The sequence below is a fragment of the Aulonocara sp. 'chitande type north' Nkhata Bay genome, linkage group LG23 (genome assembly GCF_057382095.1).
Source record: "Aulonocara sp. 'chitande type north' Nkhata Bay isolate Kocher_YH1m ecotype deep benthic linkage group LG23, A_spYH_male_GT1.1, whole genome shotgun sequence".
NCBI lineage: Eukaryota > Metazoa > Chordata > Actinopteri > Cichliformes > Cichlidae > Aulonocara > Aulonocara sp. 'chitande type north' Nkhata Bay.
In genome coordinates, this window is record NC_141365.1 from 31,518,828 (window position 1) to 31,542,509 (window position 23,682).

The 23,682-nt window shown below is 43.9% G+C and overlaps 3 protein-coding genes across 3 annotated transcripts; 2 read left to right on the forward strand and 1 right to left on the reverse strand.

Moving 5' to 3' along the window:
- Positions 1 to 1,166: 1,166 nt before the first annotated feature.
- Positions 1,167 to 6,271, forward strand: LOC147302207 (uncharacterized). The gene is made up of 5 exons (XM_086281846.1): positions 1,167 to 1,250; positions 1,442 to 1,728; positions 5,196 to 5,462; positions 5,544 to 5,696; positions 5,871 to 6,271. The coding sequence occupies exons 2-5, from the start codon at positions 1,455 to 1,457 to the stop codon at positions 6,047 to 6,049; spliced, it is 873 nt and encodes a 290-aa protein (XP_086137972.1). The 5' UTR covers positions 1,167 to 1,250; positions 1,442 to 1,454; the 3' UTR covers positions 6,050 to 6,271.
- Positions 6,272 to 10,335: 4,064 nt separating this feature from the next.
- gart (phosphoribosylglycinamide formyltransferase) lies at positions 10,336 to 22,012 on the forward strand. Its single transcript, XM_086281845.1, has 23 exons — positions 10,336 to 10,526; positions 10,693 to 10,786; positions 12,239 to 12,388; positions 12,985 to 13,080; positions 13,159 to 13,333; positions 13,971 to 14,082; positions 16,386 to 16,454; positions 16,593 to 16,718; positions 16,816 to 16,903; positions 16,983 to 17,068; positions 17,156 to 17,324; positions 17,678 to 17,909; positions 18,187 to 18,281; positions 18,622 to 18,731; positions 18,827 to 19,025; positions 19,119 to 19,370; positions 19,452 to 19,604; positions 19,770 to 19,973; positions 20,059 to 20,217; positions 20,624 to 20,754; positions 20,968 to 21,109; positions 21,197 to 21,312; positions 21,415 to 22,012. Exons 3-23 carry the CDS (start codon positions 12,244 to 12,246, stop codon positions 21,607 to 21,609), a joined length of 3,054 nt encoding a protein of 1,017 aa, XP_086137971.1. The 5' UTR covers positions 10,336 to 10,526; positions 10,693 to 10,786; positions 12,239 to 12,243; the 3' UTR covers positions 21,610 to 22,012.
- hemk2 (HemK methyltransferase 2, ETF1 glutamine and histone H4 lysine) lies at positions 21,685 to 23,526 on the reverse strand. Its single transcript, XM_086281847.1, has 6 exons — positions 23,199 to 23,526; positions 23,031 to 23,117; positions 22,841 to 22,931; positions 22,687 to 22,770; positions 22,462 to 22,603; positions 21,685 to 22,377 (listed from the first exon to the last, which is right to left on the reverse strand). Exons 1-6 carry the CDS (start codon positions 23,333 to 23,335, stop codon positions 22,262 to 22,264), a joined length of 657 nt encoding a protein of 218 aa, XP_086137973.1. The 5' UTR covers positions 23,336 to 23,526; the 3' UTR covers positions 21,685 to 22,261.
- Between the last annotated feature and the right edge of the window lie 156 nt (positions 23,527 to 23,682).

Here is a 23,682-nt window from a genome sequence, read left to right on the forward strand (position 1 = left end):
ACGCGGCCATCGGCGACGTGCTGCACGCCTCAGGCTCTTTCACAAAGCATCAAACATTGTGACACCACGTACATATCTGCTGTTACCACACATGCTGCGCTTCTGCATGCTGCAGTTGCATGTAGCCACACTGACATCTTTTGGCTTGATGGAAAACTGTCCGGGCTTTGTGGTCATGCAGTCAGCTCCATAACTTGTTAGACAAAGGCTTCAATTTTTTGTAGTTTTGCATCTGTACGCCATCGCAGTGGATTTCAAATCAAACAATCAAGATGTGACTGAAGTGCAGGCTTTCAGCTTTAATTCAAGTGTTTAACAAAAGTATTTTGCTGAGTGTTTAGGAATTACTGCCATTTTTATGCACAAACCCCCAGAAATAATTGGACAATTGACTGACAAGTAGTTTCATGGCCAGGTGAGGCCTGCTCTCCTGTTGTTTCATACTCTACACTGTAAAGTACAAAGAGATGTTGGTGCAAGTGAGGGAGGCCATCATTCAGTGAAACCAAAGATCAACCAAAGAAACCAAAGAAAAACCTGTCAGAGAGACAGCAACAACTTTATGAGTGGCTAGATCAATAATCTTGTGCATTATTAAAAGAATGATGGCCAGCTACAAACAAAGGCCTGAAAGAGCACAGAAGACAAATAAAGTGGATGATGACAAAATTATTATTCAGTGGTTAAACAGAACAACTTCACAGCATCAAACCAAGTCAAATACACTTTCAGAAAGGTAGGAGAATCATTATTAAAATCTATAAGCGATGCCTTAATGGATGTACATACAGAGACTTTACTCCGAGCTACAAACATCTGGTTACACTCAAGTACAATAAGACCAGATTAGACTTTACCAATAAATAAATGAATTTAAAAAAAATCTAAAGAGCATGCACAGTTGAAAAACAAAAAACAATTGTTTGGATACGCCAAAATGATTTAATACAAGTCTGTTGCAGATCTCCAAATACATTAAAATGCAGCAGTACTACTTTATAAACACGGTTTGTAGACAGATATGCAAACTGAATTGTTTTCGGTGTAAAAATGCCTTCAGCCTGCAGAGATGCACTTGTAGTGGTCGTGGGTCATAGCTGAAAGCGGCCAGTGGGGGCGCCAGTCGCCTCATTCCTCCTCTCCCCTGCTGGTAAAGAAAGCGGTGAGGAGCAGAACACGCGCAGTACGGGCATGCGCACACTGTTGTTGTAGCTGCAGCTGTCGGTTTGTGTCTGACAGCGTGAGAAATGGTGAGGACATGTAAAATAAACGTAAATAAATCCGTTGTTTAGACTGGCAAACACCCGAGTGGACTATGAGGAGTAATTTCGGTGCACATATGTGTTGGATCTCGTTAAGCTCTCCCCTCCGTATTCATGGGCTACATGGTTAATGGCTGCAGGTGTTTTACTTTGACTTTGTACCTTTACTTATATTCCAGGTGAGGCTCTCAGATGGAGGCGGCTGTGTGTGAGGAGGTGCGGGGAGGTCGTGAGGATGATGAGGAGGCAGGGGCCGATGAAGCCATGCTGTGGTCCGTCCAGGAGGCTCTGGAGATGCAGACCCTGCAGATCGGAGCGTCCGCCTGCGGGGCCACGGCTGTGGTGGACGTGCTGAAGGCGCTCGGAGTAGACGTGACCCCGGAGGAAGCTGACCGCTGCGTCCAAACCCGTTTGCGGAGGAACGAGTCACCGTTGCCGGACTACCTGCTGTCCCGCAGTGAAGCTGGTGAGAACACTAAACATGGCTAAAGAGAGTGAGAGGGGTGTGCTTGTTTTACGCAAAAAGTGCACATAAATGTGCAGAAAATGCCGTGTGCACTATCATATCCTGATCATTGAGCTACGTTTAAGTATTAAGTCTAAATCGGGGGGGTCATACATAAGGCCTGGGGGCCAGAATCGACCCGCAGAGACTCCAGTCTGACCCATTGGATGGCTTTGGAAAATATGAAATGTATTATAAGCTTTTCTTTGTGATAAAGACCGACCCCACGCCCATTCAGATTACACCAAAATAATTTAGTAATAGATGCAGTGAAATAACAGAAAAACAACAGTTTTTCCACTGTTGACTATAGAATTCTTTTATTTTATTTTTTTGCAATGCGTCCACATGAAATAACAGAAACTACAGGAGTCTGGGCAATGAGCTATCAAATTTATTTCTGTAATTTTACACATTCATTTTTTCAAAGTTTAAACCCAAACCATGGTGCTGACAGGTTTCTTTCATTTCCTCCATTACTGTTTCTTTATCACGTGGAAAAACTGAGACGTACTGTTGAAATTGTATTTGTCTTTCTTATATCCAACTTTCCACTATTTTTTTTCCAGACAGAGAACAATTGGATTAGTCCATTCTTCTCTGTCTGTGCATAATATATATTTTTATTGCCAGGTAACTTTCATTCTCATGAATTTTTGACTACTGCAACAGTTATAGGGTGTAGGTCCTGTTTCACTGTGGATTCCCTAAGGGGAGGGAGAGGGAAAGTAGACACACATGTTCTATAAGCACACCATAACTGCTTTTTTAAGTAAAAAGCTTACATTTGAAGGTCTGCAAATGCTCCTTTGCCGTGAGGATTTGGACAGATTTTAGATGCTTCAACTTTCCATAAAAATGAAACCAAGCTCAGCAGACTGTCATTAACTTGATTAAGCATATACAAGCTGATGAAACAGAAAGCCAAATGACAAGTAAATGAATTATTTCAGCACAAGCAGGCGACAGTGGCTTTAGATCGATTCTCTTGGAGTTCCTGTTTAACCTTCAAGGGCCGGGGCTCTCCAAGTGAAAGCTGCAGGCAAGTGACAGCCCTCTGGAACACTTTATGCACCCTGTAAGTGCAAAAGTGTGTGGAGAAAAAAAGGCATTTGTATGCACTTAATCCAGCCGTAGATATTGCTATGCTCTAACACTGCAAAAAAAGTTTGAAAGTGAGCGTCTTTTCCAGCCAGTGTAACAGACTAAACCTTCCCGGCGACAAGTTAGCATGGCTTCCAGACCCCTAAATAATGATTAAAATTACTAAGTTACAAGTTCAGCAAAACTAAGTTCAGCACTTAGTGCTAAAGAGGATACAAATAATATATACAAAATAAATGAAAACTATGCTTAAATAGTTGTGGGGAAGTAACATTGTCCTTGATTTTATTGTACTGCATTGTCTGGGTGTGATGAGTCAGACAAAATGTTTTTGGGATTTCCTGACACAGCGAGTGTTGTTGAGTTCCTCTAAAGACGACTTTTTGCCACTGTGCAGCTGCACCACACACAAAAGAAACAAGTTGTTGTCTCTGCACCTCACCGTCATCTGCACCACCTCGTCCCTGCAGGCCGATTCATCTCACACAGACATGAACCCCATCACCGTGGTGTCATCTGTGGATGGTGTTGCTGTGGTGGATGGGGTGCAATCATGGAGTAGAACAAGGGACATGGCATACAACCTGTTAGGAGCCCATACTGAGGCTTAGGGTGGTGGAGATGTGGGGAGCACTCTAACTGTCTGAGTGCCATCTTACAGGAAGTCTTTACTTCCTGTAAGCTGAATGTGTCTGATGTGTGCGCACTTAAACTGGTCAGAATCCCTCTTTCCATACTGGAATATGTTTTTGTGTAAACCCTAATGAGTCTTGATTCCTCTTTAATAAGAATGTAGCAACGAGTAGTTGATGCAAAACATGAGGGTCTATTTTCTTATTGTGCTTTATTGTGCTTGCTTCTTCCAAGATAAGAGGATTTTTTTTTCTTTGCTACGCCTTACTAAACAAATCTCAGTCCTGACTGCTGACAAGTTGATGTAATAACAATGCACGTGGTCCTCTGAGTTCTTGCAGAAGCGACATAGACAATTAAGAAATCTGAACAAAAGCTGTCAGGTGGACAGCTTGGAGAGATGGAATTAAACTGTGATTTGTCTTGATTGCAGATCGGCTGAGCTCAGTGTTGGCCTACGTTATACATCTCACATCCCATTGAAAAATCTCTTGTAGTGCCCCTCAGTATAGTGGTGAAAACATTTGCCAAAAGGAGAAACAAACCCAGCCTGAAGAGGTCACATGCTACTGAATTCTGAGTTCCAGTCGGGGATGGTTGCATCAGGATGGGCATCTGATGTCAAATCTGTGGATCCATTCGCTGTGGTGACCCCTTGCCAAATAAGTGAGCAGCCTATTTAAGCTGCCCCTGCAAGCCTTTTTGCAACCCAGCTCTTCCTTTCATGTTGTTTTTTTTAACTAATACTATTTAATATCTGTTTTTAGTGATGCCTGCTCTATTCTGCATGGCGTTGGTGCTGGCAGTAGGGGGTCTTGCAGTTCTATATCCATCTCACATTCAAATGAAAGCGGTGATGAGGTACCAACACAGAGCAATGTTGCTAAATAAAAATTACCGCAGATGTTAAAAAAATGTCTTTTGGCTATACCTGTGCATACAGTACTGCTTTCTTTCCTTTTTCTGCTCCACGGGCTGCATAAAATGATCCCAAGGGCTGCTTTTGGCCATTTGCTTCAAGAACCCAGGGGACCGAGAAGGTTACACAGCTCAAACAGAATTGATCTAGACTATAAACCTCTGCCTGAACGGGCGAGCGTGGCTTCTGGTGTTAAAGCACTTTGAGTGGCCATTAAGACTAGAAAAGCCACATAAATGCAGTCTCTTTAGCATTTACAATTCCCTAAAAATGTGTGTTTTTGTGCAATTTAAAAGCTTCCCCCTAAATTGGCAGGTATTACACTGTAAGCCGTTGGCTCAAGCTCAAAATTTCTCACTCTCTCGGCAAGCTGTTCCATGACATTTCAGGTAATGAAATGTTAATACATAAAGTGTGGTATAGGTGCATATCTTAATTTAGCTCCACAGACAGTAATATCTGGGGTGTCACAGATGCTAACAGGGACTATAACTGCCCCGTTCTGTAATGTCTTGAACCCATAAGTGCTGCTTCCCACAAGTGTGACAGCTGGCTGCATTGCCAACCAGGCGAATTCAAAAGTACCCTATTGAATTAGACAAAGAGTTTGATGTCTCTCGCAGGAGAGGCTGTAATTGACTTTCTCGGCTCTGCTACACAGTTTTTACACCGACATTTCAGCTTCTGAGCGGACGTGACACGTACTTTTTGTTCAACTGTTATGATTCAGATGCGATAAATGTCGGCGTCCCGTTTCATCCCGCTCTTTCAGGTGCGACTCACATCCAGCTCATCCAGGGAGCGCAGGAGGCCAGCGGAGGCCAGGTGACGGGCCGATTCTTCCACCTCCACCCTAGCAGGCGAGTCAGACTGGTCCCCTGGCTCGCCCGCTGGATCCGAAAAGGCGCTGTTCCCGTGGCGACCATGAACATGCAGCTGGCTGTACCCGAGGGTGAGGAGGTGCCCGACGCCTGGCACCACCAGCTCATATTCGGAGTCACATCCAACGCTGTCTTTATGACCAATCCTTTAGATGTAGGTGAGTAAGGGAAAGGAAATAGCTGCTTATAGGGAAGAGGAATCAGCTCCTCATGCTGGTGTTGGTTATTGTGCGTTGTAGTAAGCGAGGGAGAGGTGCACCAGCGACTCTGCAGTGAATCCATGTTGCTGATTCGTCGAGAAGACGTGCTGCAGCGACTGACGCCCGACTGCTCCCTGTCGGGCCTCTCGGAGAGCCAGTCCGACCCACGGTGGAAGGCCCTGGATGTCGAGGGTAAAGCAGCAGCTCCTTTTCACTGAATTGGTATTGAAGAAGACGAACGTCTATTGTTTCTTCTCGGGTTGGACAGTGCAGCATTTGTTACTCACAACATGGTCATCATGGTGTTCTACATTTACATTTTGTGCCCGATGTGATATTTGACACTGTTTTTCCTGTTTTCCTCAGGTCAGGTGAGGCAGATGGCCACGGAGGAGGAAGGAGAAGAAGAAGAAGAAAATAATCAGCCCAAGATGACTCACATCAGGATCCCTGCAGCATACAGCTCAGGCGTCACATTGTTTGCCATAAGAGAGTCAGAATTGGGACAAGAACTCCTCGATGCTCCTGAACTCCCTCTGTTGTGACCGCACTGCCACATGTGGATGGACTTAAAGCTTGAAGATCTATTTATACTATCAATAACACTTTGTATTGATCCAAATGTTTAAGATCAGCAGATTTAAATCAAAGCTCAAAGTGAACTCTGACTTTCTGTCCATTTTTCTGTGGCAACATTGATTAGAAATCACATTTTAAGAGATGTACATGTTTGTATCTTTGTTTTAAAGACAACATCATTAAAAGCCCCCACCCTGCTCTCAGCCCTTATTTGCTAACTTTACACATCTCCATGTTAACTTCAAGATTGACTTTCAGAATTTATTGATCGCTTGCAAAAAGCAATAAATGGCACAGCTCCAGCATGTATTTCAGAGCTGTTATGTGCTTTTGTGAAGAAGCTTCTATCAGCAGGTTAATCTCCTGTGATTGCTTCCAAAGCCACATTAAAAGTGATGGAGTCGCTGCAGTTAGGGCGCTACAAATCGCTACAGTTGAGAAGGAAAAACTGTCACACTTGCATGAAAAGTGGATTCTTTTTGTATAACTTATTGTTGGGTCTGTGTTTCCACAAACCCCGCTAATTCTAGAGACATATTCATCATGAAGAAAACAAGACAGTCGATCGATCGATTACTTGTGCAAGGGAGGCCTCTCATCTGTGTCCAGCACGACAATGACCCCAATGGTGGCCTCCTCTCGCTGCCTTTTATTGACAAACTTCAAACAATAGTTTACTAAACACCTCCCCTTGCAACCCCCTTTGGTTACAAAGACAAGGACTGTATGTAAATGTGTATGTGTGAACTTCTGTAAGAGTGTGTGTGTGTGTGTGTGTGTGTGTGTGTGTGTGTGTGTGTGTGTGTGTGTGTGTGTGTGTGTGTGTGTGTCAGACCTCCTGCTGACCAAAGGGTCGTAAACGCAGGAAGCTTACATCAAACGAAGCAGATCTTCCAGATAGGATATATCTGCAATAAAACATTACAGCCCCCACCAGAACCTCGAGAATCTGGGGGGAAGGACAGTGGAATTTCTTTCATCAGAGTTAAAACACTGTACAAATGGTAAACATAAAAATGACAAACATTTAACAATTCAACTCTAACACTTATTATGTTGCGTTTGTTATCCCAGCTTGATATGGCTGTGATCGTTCCTAAAGTTTGTCAGTGTTTCCTGAATCGTTTTTTAGAAGCTATGATCAAAATTAAAGAATTTGTGGATAAAAAGATATTTTTTAAAAAGCCTGCATTAGGTTAACATTATAGGGATGCCAATAGCATTATGTGATGGTTTGAATGTAAAGTTCAGAAGTTTGCATAAACTATCCATGAGGATGAATATCATGGTAATTTGGGGCTTTTAAGTAAACTGTTCTTTTTCCAGGGTGGAATGATTGTACAGTATACATCTTTAGTAACTTGTACAAGTTTCTCTAATCCGCACGGGCTAACAACATGCATATACATCCGCTAATATTTGGTTAAATGTCCCTAAGCAAGTTGCACCTCAGCCAGATGCTTCTGGTAGCCATCAACAATCTTCTGACATAATTCTGGGCAAATATTTCACCACTCTGGCAGAATTGGTATTGAATTGAGTTCCGTTAAAGTGGTTTGCTTCTTGGCAAAACACAGGTTTTATCCCTTGTCCACAAATTTTAAGCAGGGCTTTGGGAAGATTTTCAGAAGCTTAATGGTCTGCGTTCTCTATTCAAAATGCACGTTTCATGTATTTAACATCATTTACTTGTTGGAATTTGAAGTACACGGAGTGAAGGTTGATTGGCCTAAAGAAGGCCGGCAGAAAGATGATTGGACTAGACCGGTGATCTCACAAAAGTGGAAAAGTGGAAGTGATGTAAAGCTCAAGCTTTAGTCACCAAAAACACCTGGGAAGCAGACAGACATGTGAAGTTAAAGAATTTGGAAGTAGCCCTTTATCATTCCATCCACTTTGTGCAATGTACAACTGGCAGCAAAACAGCCCCACAGCACGATGCTACCATCGCTATGCTCGACAGTTGGTACAGTGTTTTTAGGTTTGAAAGCTTCACCTTTACTACTCTAAACATACCACTTGTCATTGTGGCTGAAAAGCTCAATCTTTGTCTCATCTGACCATAAAACTTTTCTTGAGAAAGCATATAACTAGTCCAGGTGGGCAGCTGCAAATTTCAGTCAAGCTTGAAGGTGTCAATTTTGGAGCAGATGTAAAGCTCTGGCAGCATCATTCTACACTGTGTGGAGTGACGCTGTTGCACCAGAAACCAATTTCCTCTCGTGAGGGTAATACTTTAGGTTTTCTTCCAGATCTTGGCAAAGTAGTGACACATGTGAATAATGTACATTTACATACAAGTGATGATACTGTTGTCTTGCAGTTGTCGTTCTCTTTAATCTTCACTGAGTTCCAGGACTTGCACATTGTTCTGAGTACTGGTTAATTGTGTTTGTTGGTTCTTGTTTCTTTTGCATCTCATTTACTGAGTTGTTTTATGTTTAATATATATTGATTTATGGGTTTATTTTGCTTTAGTGGAGGGTTGCTCCACTATGCTTGCAGAACAACTTATAAACTTTTTGGAAAAGAACAATGTTCTGGACATTTTCCAGTCTGGTTTCCGCAAATTGCACTCCACTGAAACCGCTTTGCTTAAAGTGTCTAGTGACATTCTGATGGCAGCAGACTCTGGAGAGTACACTGTTCTGGTTATGTTGGATCTCAGCTCTGCTTTTGATACTGTTGATCACAGCATCATGATAAATAGGCTGATGGACTTGTTTGGGATTACTGGCGTTGTTTTAAAATGGTTTATGTCATATCTATCTGAGAGATCCTTTACTGTCTGTATAAATCATGTGCTGTCGGAAACATCAGTTCTGTCTTCTGGGGTACCTCAAGGATCTGTTTTAGGTCCTATTCTCTTTTTGCTGTATATCCTCCCTCTAGGCCACATTATCAGACGTTACAATAATATTTCTTATCATCTCTATGCTGATGACATTCAGTTGTACTGTTCTTTCAAAGCTTCTGAGTTGTATAAATTGTCTTGTTTAAATAATTGTCTGTCAGAAATCAAACAATGGTTAAATGACAATTTCCTTCAGTTAAATGCAGATAAAACAGAAACTTTGATTATTGCACCTGATCACATGCTCTCAGAAATTAGGCAGCATATCAGTTTTTTAGACCCTTCATTTCAGTCGAGTCTCAGAAACTTAGGTGTTATATTTGACAGTTCGATGTCTCTTGAGAAACACTCTAAACAACTTGTCCGGAACTGTTTTTATCATCTAAGAAACATTTCTAAACTCAGGCTACTGGTGTCAAAGGCAGAACTTGAGATGATTATTCATGCTTTTATCTCTTCTCGTTTGGATTATTGTAACGGTCTTTTTACGTGTCTTAACAAATCAGCTCTGGATCGCCTTCAGTCTGTACAGAATGCAGCGGCAAGACTTTTAACTGGTACAAACAAGAGGTCACACATTACTCCAGTTTTGGCTTCTCTTCATTGGTTGCCTGTAAATTTTAGGGTTCATTTTAAAATTTTAGTTGTAACTTTTAGAGCTCTGCATGGTGAAGCTCCCCAGTATATCTCTGACCTGTTGAAACCTCATGCTTCATCCCGAGCACTTAGGTCTTCAGGTCAGAGGCTACTGGTGGTCCCACGTACTAGATTGTGGGGATCGGGCTTTTCAGGCACTGGCACCTAGGCTGTGGAACTCTCTGCCGTTGTCTTTACGCTGTCTAGACTCTACTGACTCCTTTAAAAAGCAGCTGAAGACATTTTTATACAAACGGGCTTTTAACTAATTTAATTAATTTTAACTTGTATGTCTGATCTTACTGTAAAGCACTTTGTGATTTTTATCTGTGAAATGTGCTATATAAATAAATTTTACTTACTTACTTACTTATGCTTGTGAGGGCTAGGCACGTGTGGTGGAATTCCCTCTGATGCATGTGAGCATACACACCGGGAAATGGGTATTACGCACCATTTAAGTTGCAGTGAGGATTGTAGACAGACTACACAGGATCATTTTACTGAACCTTGTTATTTTAAGTAATGTTTGTAAATAACGTGTCTTAATTAACGGTTCCCAGCCCTGCTACTTAAGAAGTTCTTTTTTTCAGCTCTACAATTTTAGTGATTTTGTCCAATAAACTTTGTTTGATGAACTTGACCTGCCTTGTCTCTGCCCGATAATAACGAGCCTGTGTGCCTTTTATAACTGTTACAACGTTTGCGCCGGCAATCTCTCCTGGGGTGTTACACCAGGTGTTGCTGTCATCACCATCTAGTTAGTTGCCTTTACCGGTTTTCCTAATTCGAGTCGCCACCATTGACTGTGTTTTCTACAGTCAATGGTCGCCACACTAGCACGAGATGGCGAACAAACTACAATTCCCATGATGCACTTGCCAGTTACACCCCGAGGAAGTTGTAGAATTCCCCAAAAAAGTGTCCCAGATTAGTTTGTACAACACATAAAGGTAAGCAGCGAACACAAACGCCGATACACTTTGTTATGCTTCGTAGCACTTTAAGCTAACTTTTCGTAGCGTTTGCTAACGTATAGTGAATATGTATTTGTTACATTGGATCCACGTGGTGTGTTGTATGTGTGTGTGATGACATACTTTGCATCCCCTCGGTCAGTCAGCGGGCTGGGAGCAGAGGCTACACGTCTGACTGTTGTCCTGGTCTGGGCTCCGGCTAATTCCTGTTTCACACATACACTTAACACGCGCAGGTAAGTGTTAAAGTGGCACGCGACATGCTCACTTTACCCAGTTTAACGCGGTAATGTCGCTGAATGTACTCTTAGTGGAAAAGAATGGGATTGAATGCATTGCACAGACGATCCAAGAAAGTTTATTAGAAATGCAGTGGATGTTTTTTTTTTTTTGTTATTCTAGAATAAATGCATGGATTTCTGTGTACATGCTGCCACATTTTCACTGGTTTCCCAGAGTATAGCAGTGAAATTCATTCATATACATTCTGGCACATGCCAGTGCAGTAATACCAGTTTCAAATGCATCATTTTGCGCAGCATGTTGTGTAACAGCGTATAAACAGCTTTGTCAGTGAAGGTTCTCAAGAAAAAAAAAAAAGCTTTCTTAAACCCTTATTGGACTCGTGCATCTTAAAAGCGAGTCACATGAGCGGAGTGATTTCAATCAAACCCGATGATTTGGTTAATTGTTGAGCATGCGCAACCACTGTGCAACACACACGCCTTTGTGTTGTCTTATCCCTGAAGTCACTGCACTGATGCAGTGTATCTGCAAAAACTGGCCTTTACTGTAGCAAACCATGCAGTTGCACAACCTCCCAGGGTTCAAGGAATGGGTTTCAGGTCAGCGCACATGGGGATGGTTTAAACTCTGACCCCAGTTTGTTTGATTTCAAGGGCCAACAAACAACTTTGTAGTCCCTTTCAGCTGTTTTATATCCGTATCCTGCTTTCTAATAGATTCCCAATAGTTTGAAGTAAAAGGGATATGTTGGACTTTTTTTACGTATTGGTCACATATTGTCTTAGTAACAGTACTTTGACTTTATCACCCCAGACTGCTCTTGTAAAGGATTGTAAACTCTTTCCTTGGGGAAGCAGTTGTAAGGAACAGCTGTTTAAGGCCTTCGTTTGTTCTGTTGACTGTATTAAAAAGAGGCCAGTACTGTTCATTTTCAAAGACGGCTCTCAGTGCCCCCTGACTGATGTCTGTCCTCATGCATGCGATAGAAGAATTAAAGGTGTTTTTACTGCTACTACAGTGTCTGCTAGCTTTGTTAATTAAATTTCCATGACAGGGATTTTTTTTAAAAAATGCATTGGATGAATACTCCAAAAATGGAGGGACTGCCGAATAACTGCCCAGCCACACTGTGGCTGTTATGGTTTTATTTTTCTATGCAAATTGAGCCTGTGTTTCCACTTGTTGGTGATTTAGCCTTGCCTGGTGACCATTCTGTGTAATTGTTGACTTGTGTTTATGTTCTGCTTGATTGGATCCTTGTTACCGCGGCGATACAAGATAATATGAGAGCAGCAGGCTGACTGAAAAGGTCACCGCTTCCTCGCAGCTGTGCAGTTATAGGTCACCGTTTGCATGCAATTAAATTGGCACGAGTGCTGTCAATTAAAGGTGGATGACAAGATGAGTTTTGGTGGTGGTGTTGTTCTTCTTTTGCCGCTCAGGTGTCATGGCAGGGCGGGTGCTGGTGGTTGGTGGCGGCGGGCGGGAGCACGCGCTGGCGTGGAAGCTGGCCCAGTCGCCACAGGTTCAGCAGGTTCTGGTAGCGCCGGGTAACGCGGGCACGGCCGGCTGTGGAAAAATCAGCAATTCTGGTAAGTGGGAAGTGTTTTCTATATTAATACTTGAGTGACGGGCAACTTTGTGAAGATCAGGTGTCCCTCTGAGACACAAGCGTTCAGACAATTTTCGAAGGTCTTGCTGTGGTGTAAATCACTGCACCTTTTACACATTTTCCTAACAAAATGAAAAGAAATGAAGGATGACTGAAGACTTATGCACATCACATTAAACCAGAAGCTGCAAAGCATCAAATCTGTAAATCGGAGGAATTGGCTTGCCTGCTTTATGCAAGGGTAGCGGCACAGATTCCACACTAAAGCTGCGATATGACACGTTTTTGCACTTTGCCAACATTCTAAGTTTCTTATCTTACAGATGAACTTCTTTGCGTTTCATATCCTTCTTCATTAGCGTTACTCATTAAGAGCTTTAATAAATATAGCACAAACTTTTACAGCACCTCTGTTTAAGGTGACGATGAGGACGCTCGCACAGATATGTATTAATTAATGCACTGATTGAGTTAATTACATAATTAGCCTAATGGGATATGCTCGGTATGCCATGCTGATTACACCGTCAAGCAGCTGAAGACTGAATGATGTCTAAGTGCTCACACTCTGTGCAGAGGTATCAGTGAGCAACCACACCATCCTGGCTCAGTTCTGCAAGGATCACCATGTGGGGCTGGTTGTGGTCGGACCTGAAGTTCCGTTGGCAGCAGGTAAGTGCCGGCCATCTGTTTAAACTTGTATGATGGGTATGATTTTTATATTAAATGCACCTGTTGCTTCTCTTTCAGGTATTGTGGATGACCTGACGGCTGCAGGAGTTCCATGTTTTGGTCCTTCAGCCAAAGCAGCTCAGCTGGAGGCCAGTAAGAGCTTTTCCAAGGCCTTCATGGAACGTCACGGCATCCCCACAGCTCGCTACGGGTCCTTCACCGACCCCCAGCAGGCCTGTCACTACATCCGCACGTCAGTACTATAGAAGGATATGTGAGGCAATACACTTCATTAAAGTTACAGTTCTGGTTTTGGACTGTTGAAAACTCGTCTTGGTCCAGCTTAATTGAAGAAGTAGTTGGGATTGGAGATGGGGTTTTCTGTTTACGGTAAAAGACTGTCTATGGCTGCGAAGTTTTGTTTTTAGAGCCGTGAAACGCATAAAAAGCGACACCGTGAAAGAAGATGGAAGTTTCCTTCCTCAGATGGTTTCATGAGTTAATGATCTAAGATGTAATGACCGCCTTTCTGATGAGCGAAGCCGCACGGAGCAATCCGGCATAAACAGATTTGTTACTTTTATTGACAAAGGGGAGGGTAAAAGGGGAAAAAAAATGTCTTGCGCTCAATGAGAGCCGTTTCTCTGGTCATGTAAAGCATCTTGGGCAGAACAACAGCTGCCATATTCTGACAGCCTTCATCCATACGGATCGCAAACCCATTCCCCAACAGCAGCGCGCACTGCAAATGTTAAATGGTGCACAAAAAAAAACATTTTATGCTCAGTATCAGCATCTGTTCAGTGTATGTCTGTGGCGGCAGCGGGGAGGCAGAGAAAAGATTCCTGTTGCACATTATCCAGGTTTATTTCATCTCTTTGATTCTCCAGGGCCGACTTTCCAGCTCTGGTGGTGAAGGCAAGCGGTCTGGCTGCAGGGAAGGGAGTGATCGTGGCGCGAGATCAGGACGAGGCCTGTCAGGCCGTGATGGACATTATGAAGGTGTGAGGCTATTAAGCAATACTGCAGCTCTTCATTAATCCCTGGCCTTATGTTATAGCAAGGAGGGGAAAGAGGGGGAAATGGGCAGCAGTATTTGGCTAAAATTTTTAATTGAAAATAGATGAATGAGTGTTGTAAAAGCTTCCTTTTTGAATATTCAGTCACAGCTGCCCACAGAGCAGTCCTCCTAGATCAGTGATGTATGTAATGTTCTCAATGCTCATTTCCCAGCACATTTCTGGGCTACTTAAAGCTGCTGTAAACATTATTTTTATATGAATGTTGGACCAAACTGCTTTGTGTATATGAAAAGGGTGGGAATTAGTGCCAACTCTGCTCTTCCTCTTAATTTCACCTTTATGTTGTAGCTGTGCTGTTATGGCGCACTCCTCAGTCTTTTTAATGTCTTCAGATGCAGATTTTACACCATTTGCAGACAATGGACCTTGTTTTATTTATTTTTGAGAAGGACATGGTTCAGGGGCCCGTTCTTCGTACGTCGCTCACTACATCCAAGACCAAACCATCGCGCTAACCGTGAGCTCGCTAATCCGGTTCCCCGAACACACCTGCTGTTGACGATTAGTACAGCTGGACGCAGTAATGTGACATCACTGGGTGTCGTAAAAGGGGCTACGCATCGATAGTAGAAACATTGATCGGCAACCCTCTGATTGGTCGGCGAAAATGTCGACGGAGCGCGCTCGGCTCGGTATTTTTCGGCAGCAGAGCAAGAACTCTTGAGTGAGGGATTTCAGGAGTTTCAGAGTTTAATCAGAACGCAAGGGAACACTGCAAAGGCTGCAAAAGCAAGGAGAGAGGGCTGGCAGAAAGTTGCTGACAAATTAAACTGGTAAGTAATTTAATAATAACAATAATAATGGAGTGGATTGATATAGCGCTTTTCAAGGCACCCAAAGCGCTTTACAATGCCACTATTCAGTCACTCTCACATTCACATTTCAAAAGTTTTGAAACGGCTAAGGAACAAAACTGACTTGGCACCAACAATGTCTGTCTCAAACAGAAAGCTAACGTGTATTTCCTGATGAAGTATAACGTTAAACGTTGCTACTGTGAGCTGAAACTTTCTGCCACTTAAGGAAAAAAAAGAAAATAATTTGCCATCCGTAATTCAAAATTTCATGTTACTTCATTTAAATTTTAATGTAATAATTCAAAATCACAGTTTGAGTTTACCAACTTGACAAAAAAAACATGTTTTTGTCAGTTTTGAGCTATGTTGAAGTTTCAGTTGCCAAAAAACAGGGGGAGGAGAAATGTGGCAGAAACAAGCTTCCATGTTTTCAGGTGTTTTTCTTTTTTGGAAGTATTGGGAAGTAATTTTTAAACAGGAATGCAAAACAGAGTATGTTACTATATTATTGAGAGTTATTTACTATTAGCATGAGGAATGTTGGAGGAATTTTTCAAACTATTCCTGCAATAAAACACAGAAAATACCTCAGTAAACATTAAAATGGGATTTCACAAACTAACAGTTTTAAGTCTGGAGTTTGGCATTGGGGTGGTGACCAGGGTTGGACGAGAGGGTAAAGTGCTATTCTAGTTAGTATTGAGCATCAGTAGAGTGTAGCAGTGCAGGCACAGATGACTGCTCATTAATGTTAACATAATTTAGAATATTTACTCATCAAAAAAAACCCTGCAATTCCAGCTGGAAACTCTGGAATTCCGACCTACTCAGGAAAGCACGATTAAGGTCTGCTTCACTGAGTATTCAAACACGTTTCTTCCAGGTCAAAGTCATCTGCTTTGATCTGCTGCATCGTGTTTCCTGTTGTGAGCATCCAGAAGTGCTGCAGTGAAGTGAATTATAACGTGCTACTTTTTTCTTTCTTCTTTCAAAGTGATGGCAGAAACATGCTACACAGCTGTCGTAATCTGTTACCATTATTTTGTGTGCTAAACAAATCCTGCAGTGGATTATATTTCTGTAGGCAGCTCCTCATTTTTCTAGACTTTGGTGTGCCTTGTTTATGCAAAGCTGCTTCTCTGCCCTGTATCCTCCCAAAAGAAATTGAACTGCAGAAGCCTTTAAACGCCTTTCTTCTTCTCTCTCAGACTGTTTCCCTTTAAAGCTGCACAGCAGCCTCAGGTGCAGAGTCGCCTGGTTAGTCAGTAGAATAATCGCTGGTGGAGTCTCAGAAGTTTGTTGGGGTTTTTTGTTTTGTTTTTTTGGGGGGGTTTTTTACCCGATATATTGAGCTGTTGAAGAATTTTGGGGGAGGTAATTGGATCTTCCAGTGTCAACAGTTTGCTGTGTTTACTGTGCGCTCAAGGATGGAGCCTTTGGATCTGCAGGGGAGACGGTGGTGGTGGAGGAGCTTCTGGAGGGAGAGGAAGTATCTGTGAGTGCAATAGTTTAAGTTAAAGTCTGAGAAAACTTAAACAAACGTAAGAATTTTTTTTATATACATGTGCGTGTATATTTTTTTTCTTCCATCAAAATTGGCAAACTGCTTATCCCGCATGCTCTGGTTTTGTAGTGCCTGTGTTTCAGCGACGGCCACTCGGTGTCACAGATGCCCCCTGCACAGGATCACAAGCGGCTGCAGGACAGTGACCTGGGCCCAAACACAGGCGGCATGGGAGCTTACTGCCCCACCCCTCAGGTAACGTTAACTGTAGTCGTGCTGCACCACCCTGTTTGTGCTCTACTTTAGTTTTTGCTGGCTAATGGTTAAGCTGCTTTCTGTCACTGTGGTACAGGTGAGTCAGGACCTGCTGCAGCAAATCACAGAGACTGTTCTGCAGAAGACTGTGGATGGGATGCGTGAGGAGGGAACACCCTATGTGGGTGAGTACCATCTGTAGTCAATGTTTGCTGCAGCAGCCTTCATTTATTTTCACTTATCGTTTATGCCCTTGTCTTTCAGGCGTGCTGTACGCAGGCCTGATGCTGACAGAGCGGGGCCCGAAGGTGCTAGAGTTTAACTGCCGCTTCGGAGACCCCGAGTGTCAGGTGTGTGTTTCACAGGCAGACGTCCACCTTTGCATCTCCTCTCTTTAAAACTAAGCGTTTCTCTCCGCTCTTGCCATTTTCCTCCAGGTGCTGCTGCCGCTGTTGCAGAGCGACCTATATGAAGTGATCATGAACACCATGAATGGCAAACTGGCCTCCAACGCCCCCGTGTGGCACCAGGACAGCTCTGCAGTCACTGTGGTCATGGCCAGTGGCGGTTACCCCGGCTCCTACAAGAAAGGAGTCGAAATCACAGGTACAGGAAATCCGCGATTTCAGCAGGAGTCTTGTTTAAAATTGTCTGTGAGTGAAGATGGAGTGTGGCTTCACTTTTTCTGTGAGCCTCTCAGTCTGTACATGTGCAAAACTCTAGTTCCTTTTTCCTTCATGTTAATGTTTCAGTCTGTGGTTCTGTGGATGTAATAATTCTGCAATCGAAAAAAAAAAACATGCACATTTTATTGCAAAAAATGATCAAGTTAATGTAATGCATTAATTTCTGCAAGTGCTTTACTGAAAACACTACATCTAGATTTTTGGGACATATACTGTGTTTGCGCACGTTATAGTGCTTGGAACTATTAGTGTAACACCTTGGCTCCTCCTCAGGGTTGTCCCTGATTCAGGACATGGGGCTGCAGATTTTCCATGCCGGTACAGCCTTGAAAGAAGGAAGCGTGGTCTCCAGCGGCGGGCGGGTCTTGTCTGTCACTGCAGTGAAGTCGTCTCTGGAGCTGGCCCTGCAGGCGGCCAATCAGGGTGTGGCGGCAGTTGGCTTCCCGGACGCGGTGTACAGGCGCGACATCGGTCACCGAGCCATCGCTCACTTGAAACAGCACAGGTGTGTGTGTGGCTAAAAATTCTGTTGTGCTTTTGTTCATTCCTTTGCTGGATATCATGTATTTGAATAATAAACTGCGTCCTTGTTCTTCTTTCCGCGGGTATTAATTTTCATCTTCAGCTAATTAAGTTGTCATGTAGCTGATCTAATTCACAGTGAGGAATTCCCGACTGATTTTTAGCCTCTTTCATTAGCTTCACTGTGATAGCAGCTGCAGACCAACACGATATTACCGACTGTCACAGTTCAGTGAGTGCTGATCAGTTGTCTCTGACAGAGGTCTGACCTATAAGGACAGCGGTGTGGACATTGCTGCCGGAAACAGGCTGGTGGACGTGATCAAACCCCTGGCCAAGGCAACTTCCCGTTCTGGTAATTTTGTTCTTATCTGCAGAAATTGAACACAAAAGGAAGAAAGGGTTTGTATTGTGTTTACACACAGCTTATGCGCTTGTATCTGTGATCGAATGTCAAACCCACAACATTGGGGGGAAATTGTTTAAATGCCACTCTGTAAACCTCATTTTATTTTCTTCCTCTTCTGCTGATGGAAACCTTTTTTCTAATTAGAAAACGCGTTTTCCTGCCTTTTCAGTAATTGTAGTCATTAAATGCTGTGATTTTTATTACATCTGTTTTATTCAGATAAAGCAGCCGTAGTCTAAACAACAAACTAGAACGAATGAGTCACTTGTTTTTCTGTCTTTGCCAGGATGTAATGCAGAGCTCGGAGGCTTCGCTGGGCTCTTTGACCTGAAGGCGGCTGGATTTGTGGACCCGATCCTTGTATCTGGAACAGACGGAGTTGGGACTAAGCTCAAGGTGGGATTTCAGTCCTTTAAGGAGAATAGAGCCTGTAAACCTAGCAGTGTTTGGATTTTCTTTTAATTTTTTTTTTTTCTTTTTTAAATCATCAGATCGCCCAGGCGTGCGGGCAGCACGGCATTCTGGGTCAGGACCTGGTGGCCATGTGTGTAAACGATGTGCTGGCACAGGGTGCTGAGCCGCTCTTCTTCCTCGACTACTTCTCCTGTGGTAGCCTGGATGTGGACGTGGCCGCCTCGGTGGTCAGGGGCATCGCAAAGGCCTGCGAAATGGCCGGCTGCGCGCTGCTGGGTGAGAAACAAGACATACCATTTGAGGCTTATGAGGTAAGGTAGATCCGGTCTTGACGTTATGTTGAGTTCATGCCATCTGCTTCTGTTGCAGGTGGTGAGACGGCTGAAATGCCGAGCGTCTATCCTCCGGGAGAGTACGACCTGGCCGGGTTCTGCGTCGGCGCAGTGGAACGAGGAGCTCTGCTGCCCAGACTGGGGGATATCTCTGAGGGGCACATGCTGATTGGAGTGGCCTCCTCTGGGGTTCATAGCAACGGCTTCAGTCTTGTCCGTAAAATCCTGGAGAAGGCAAAGCTCAGCTACAGCTCCCCTGCTCCCTTTGGCAAGTCAGGACAGACTGTTGGTGAGTCAAAGAGATGAAGTGTGCCTTTCCTCCAGGTTACCCTTAACAGTTGAACTCAATTGTTTGTAATTCTGATTCCAGGGGAGGTTCTGCTGACTCCAACGAAGATCTACAGCCCCCTGCTCCTGCCAATCCTGCGCAGCGGTGCTGTCAAAGCCTACGCTCACATCACAGGTGGGGGACTCCTGGAGAACATCCCACGGGTGCTGCCACAGGAGCTGGCTGTGGATTTAGGTGAGACGAAAGCACAAACGCAAACTATAGCATAGAGACAACGACCTGAACAATGTGGAGAGGAAGAATAAGAATGTATAAAAACACTTAACAGAAGTGTTTTTATATTCAGCACAGTTGCAGCACCTCCTGATTGATTATTTACACGGTTTATGCACGGTACAGATGCCTCTCAGTGGAGCATCCCCCCAGTGTTCTCCTGGCTCCACAAGGAAGGAGGTCTGAGTGAAGAGGAGATGGCCCGCACCTTCAACTGCGGCCTGGGAGCGGTGCTGGTGGTCGCCCCCGTGGACGCTCAGAGGGTCCTGAGCCAGCTTCAAGCCCACGAGGAGGCCTGGATTGTCGGTTCGCTGGCCCACAAGGAACCTGGTGAGACTGTGAAATGCTGATGCTTAAAAACAGGCTGGCGGGACAGAAACAAAAGAGACTAAAAATGAACTTTGTGTTCACGCAGGGGCCGAACCTGTGGTGGTCCGCAACCTGAAAAACAGCCTGCTCAATGCGGGACAGGCCTCCAGCAAAGAGGTGGCAGTCGAGGCGAATGGGGGTTGTCACGACAACAGCATGGTACCACGCAAGAGGACAAAAGTAGGCGTTCTCATCTCTGGCACAGGTGTGTTTCTAATAATGGTGAAATGAGTTCATGCAAGTACCATTTGAAAAGTGGTTTAGGAAATCTGTGTGTGTCACATAAAAGCAACAGAAGAGTTTATAAGTCTAACATTGCCACTATCAGGCGCAATGTTTCAGTGACAAAATATCATCTAGACAAGGTATTTGCAATTTGAAAGTCATTTTGTTTTCCAAAATATTGAAGTACAGTGTCAGGTGAGGACGTCTTCCTTCTGACTAATTGTTTTAAATGTATGCGGCTGGAGAGAGGTCACATGTAGTGTGCAAAAAAGCGAAGGAGAAGAGAAGTTGTATCCTTGTATGTCTGCTCCTTCAGAGTCAAGATAATGAAGGACCATATTTTTTAAACTGGTGTCTAAAAATAAATGACTATTCTGTTCTCCTAGGCACAAACCTGCAGGCCCTCATAGAGCAGGCCAAGCGTCCGTGCAGCTCAGCTGAGATTGTGGTGGTGATTTCCAACAAACCAGGAGTTCAAGGCCTGAAAAGAGCATCACTGGCTGGCATCCAGACCCGGGTAACAACCAGAAGTAGCTTTTCACTTAACTTGGGGGGGAAAAAAATGCATTTATGATAACTTTGAGTGGGGTTTTGGAGATTTAAAAAGTCTGGATGAGCTCACTGATGTGAGTTTGGAATTAAATGAATAAATAAATACACCCTAAGCAGTGGTCTGATCCATGTGTGCACACTTTCTGGGGGAAAAACCTGTCTGTCTGGCTCTGAATAGGTGGTAGACCACAAACTATATGGCAGCCGCGCAGAGTTCGATGGCACCATTGATCGCGTGCTGGAAGAATTTGGGGTGGAGTTGGTGTGTCTGGCTGGGTTCATGAGGATCCTCACTGGAACCTTTGTCAAGAAATGGAATGGTAGGCTCCCTGAAGCGCATCTTTTCTTCTGTGAAATATCAGAGAGATTTAAGTTTTCTTACAGTTTCAGTGCGTTTGTTGTCACAGGTAAGCTGCTGAACATCCATCCGTCTCTGCTACCCTCGTTCAAGGGTGTGAACGCTCAGAAACAGGCTCTGCAGGCTGGTGTGAGGGTCACCGGCTGCACGGTCCACTTTGTAGCAGTAAGTAGGAGCTTGTGTTTAGTTCAGATGTGAAAACCAAGAAGCAGAGTCGTGGGAGGCAGGAAAGTTTAACATTTTGCTGTGGCTTCTGTACTCGATCAGGAGGAGGTGGACGCAGGAGCCATCATCGTGCAGGAGGCGGTGCCCGTGCTGGGTAGCGACACAGAGGAGAGTCTCTCCGACAGAATCAGAGAGGCCGAGCACCGAGCCTTCCCTGCAGCTCTGGAGCTGGTGGCGAGCGGCGCTGTGAGCCTTGGAGAGGATGGACGCATAAGCTGGAAATCTCACTCAAGTTAAAATAAAAAATAAAAAAAATTAAAAAATTAATAATAATAATTATGTGCTGTTTACAGCAATTCCAGTTTACTTCCGTTACACAAAACTGGTTTTAGAGAAATTGAGGCACTAACAGAGTGATGAGTAGAAAAAGTTTACTCTTTAAAAAGTCTTCAGCTGACTTTTGTACACATGTGCTGTAGGGTCACTTAAAGCTTTTGAAAAAACCCAGATAAATGACTGCATTAACTACATTCCACATATATCTTGTAGATTTGCATTGGACTCACTAAATAACAGATTTAGCATGATGAGCCTTCTTGTTACAGTATCTGAATGCTTGATTATGAGGTTTTGAATGTTATCATTGGTGACTTGATAATAAAAACTGTGGTTGAATGCAAACAGTCAATTATAAGGATTTCAATCATTTATTTTTATAGTGGCTGTTTTTTGTCCATGGCTACATGGAAGGACATTTAGGACTAAATGTCCTTCCATGGAGCCAGCTTGGATTAAAAATATCCTTTGACTGATCCAATTCCTTGCAGTTTTCCCATGCTGTTCGTCCTCTGGAGATTCAACAGCTGTCCAGTTGTCCATGATTTGCTCTTGTTGAATTCTACCTCAGGGGCTAAAAGAAATGCATCCTGGACAAACATGTCCAAGGAGGTCATGTTTGTTGGTTCCTGTGGAAACGCAGGACGGACAGCCTCTCGTTTCTCGCTCTTGTAGACAAACAGGACTCTCCCTTCAAGCCACTTTGGCTCAGTAGGTGGATGATCTCCTCTGGTTAAGAAAAAGGGGGGGAAACAACTATTCAAGCTTCAATTCCTTACAATGAATAATTTGCAATGAATAAAGTCAACCAACCTGGATCATTCTCAGCAATTGTGATGAGGTAAAACAGCCCTTTATCGGACAGCAGCTGCACCACAGCTGGCAGAAATCTGTCTGTCACCTCTCGCCCTCTCTCCCCTCCAGCCCAGGCGGCTTCGATGCCTGTGCTGCCCACCTGAAAAAGAAAACCCACTGAGTAACTGGAGGTTAATGCACCATGCCTGAACTTCATTAACCCTGCTGAGCTATGTGATGCACCTCTTCTGAAGGCGTAACCACGTAGGGAGGGTTAAAGAGGAGTATGTCCACTTTCCCACACAGCTGGGGGAGAAGAGAGTCAGCCTGCAGGAGGAACAACATTCAGATATGCAGGTTGTGAAAACCCCAAACCATAAGAGCAGCTGAAGATTACCAGGTCTGTGATCACCGGCTGCAGGGACACCCTGTTACAAGAAGCAGTCTCTGCTGTGCATTGTGCTGCTGCAGGATTCACATCAGTGCAACTGAAACATAAATGCATGCGTATATGAAACTGGATGCTATGTTCTACATCAGTAAGTCCCATTGGCTGGACATTGCTGCTAGGTACCAGAATGGCTCACATATATAAAGCCGAAGGTCCCACCACCGACGCCAGGAATGCAGACACCACTCCTGAGCCACTGCCCACCTCCAAACATACACACGGGCTGAAAACGGTGAAGAGGCAGTTAAGACTCTGATAAAAATGTGTGTGTGTCTACTGGAAATAATACTCGATCTATGGCTACCTCATCCGCTGTAGCCGGTCTGCGTCTTTCTCCAGAGCATCAATCAGGAGGAAGGAGTCCTCCGCCGGCTCGTAAACCTCTCGGAAGTCTCCTCGTCCAGCGTGGGAATAAAGCGGCGTGGGGTAGCTCGTACTCATGCTCACTCTACAGCTCACTAAATATCCGCTCCTCCATCTGCTGGCCCACACTAAGGAATCAAGCTCGGCAGAGCCACTGTTTAATGTTTGATGACAATATGCCTAAAATCATGCTAAAAATAAAGGTAGCTCAGCCCCGGAGACGTTCTCGCTGTACTTCCTTATAGGGCTTTGGAGTTGACGTCACGCCGCAGTGTATTGTGGGATCGCGGCGCCATGTCAGAAGGCAACAAATCAAAACAAACACACTGGCCCTTTCTCAATTCTAAGTACGCGAGTGTGATGCATTTGTTAAATGATTGAGGTAAAATTTTATTAGAAGATTTCACCACCAATTATAATCTGCA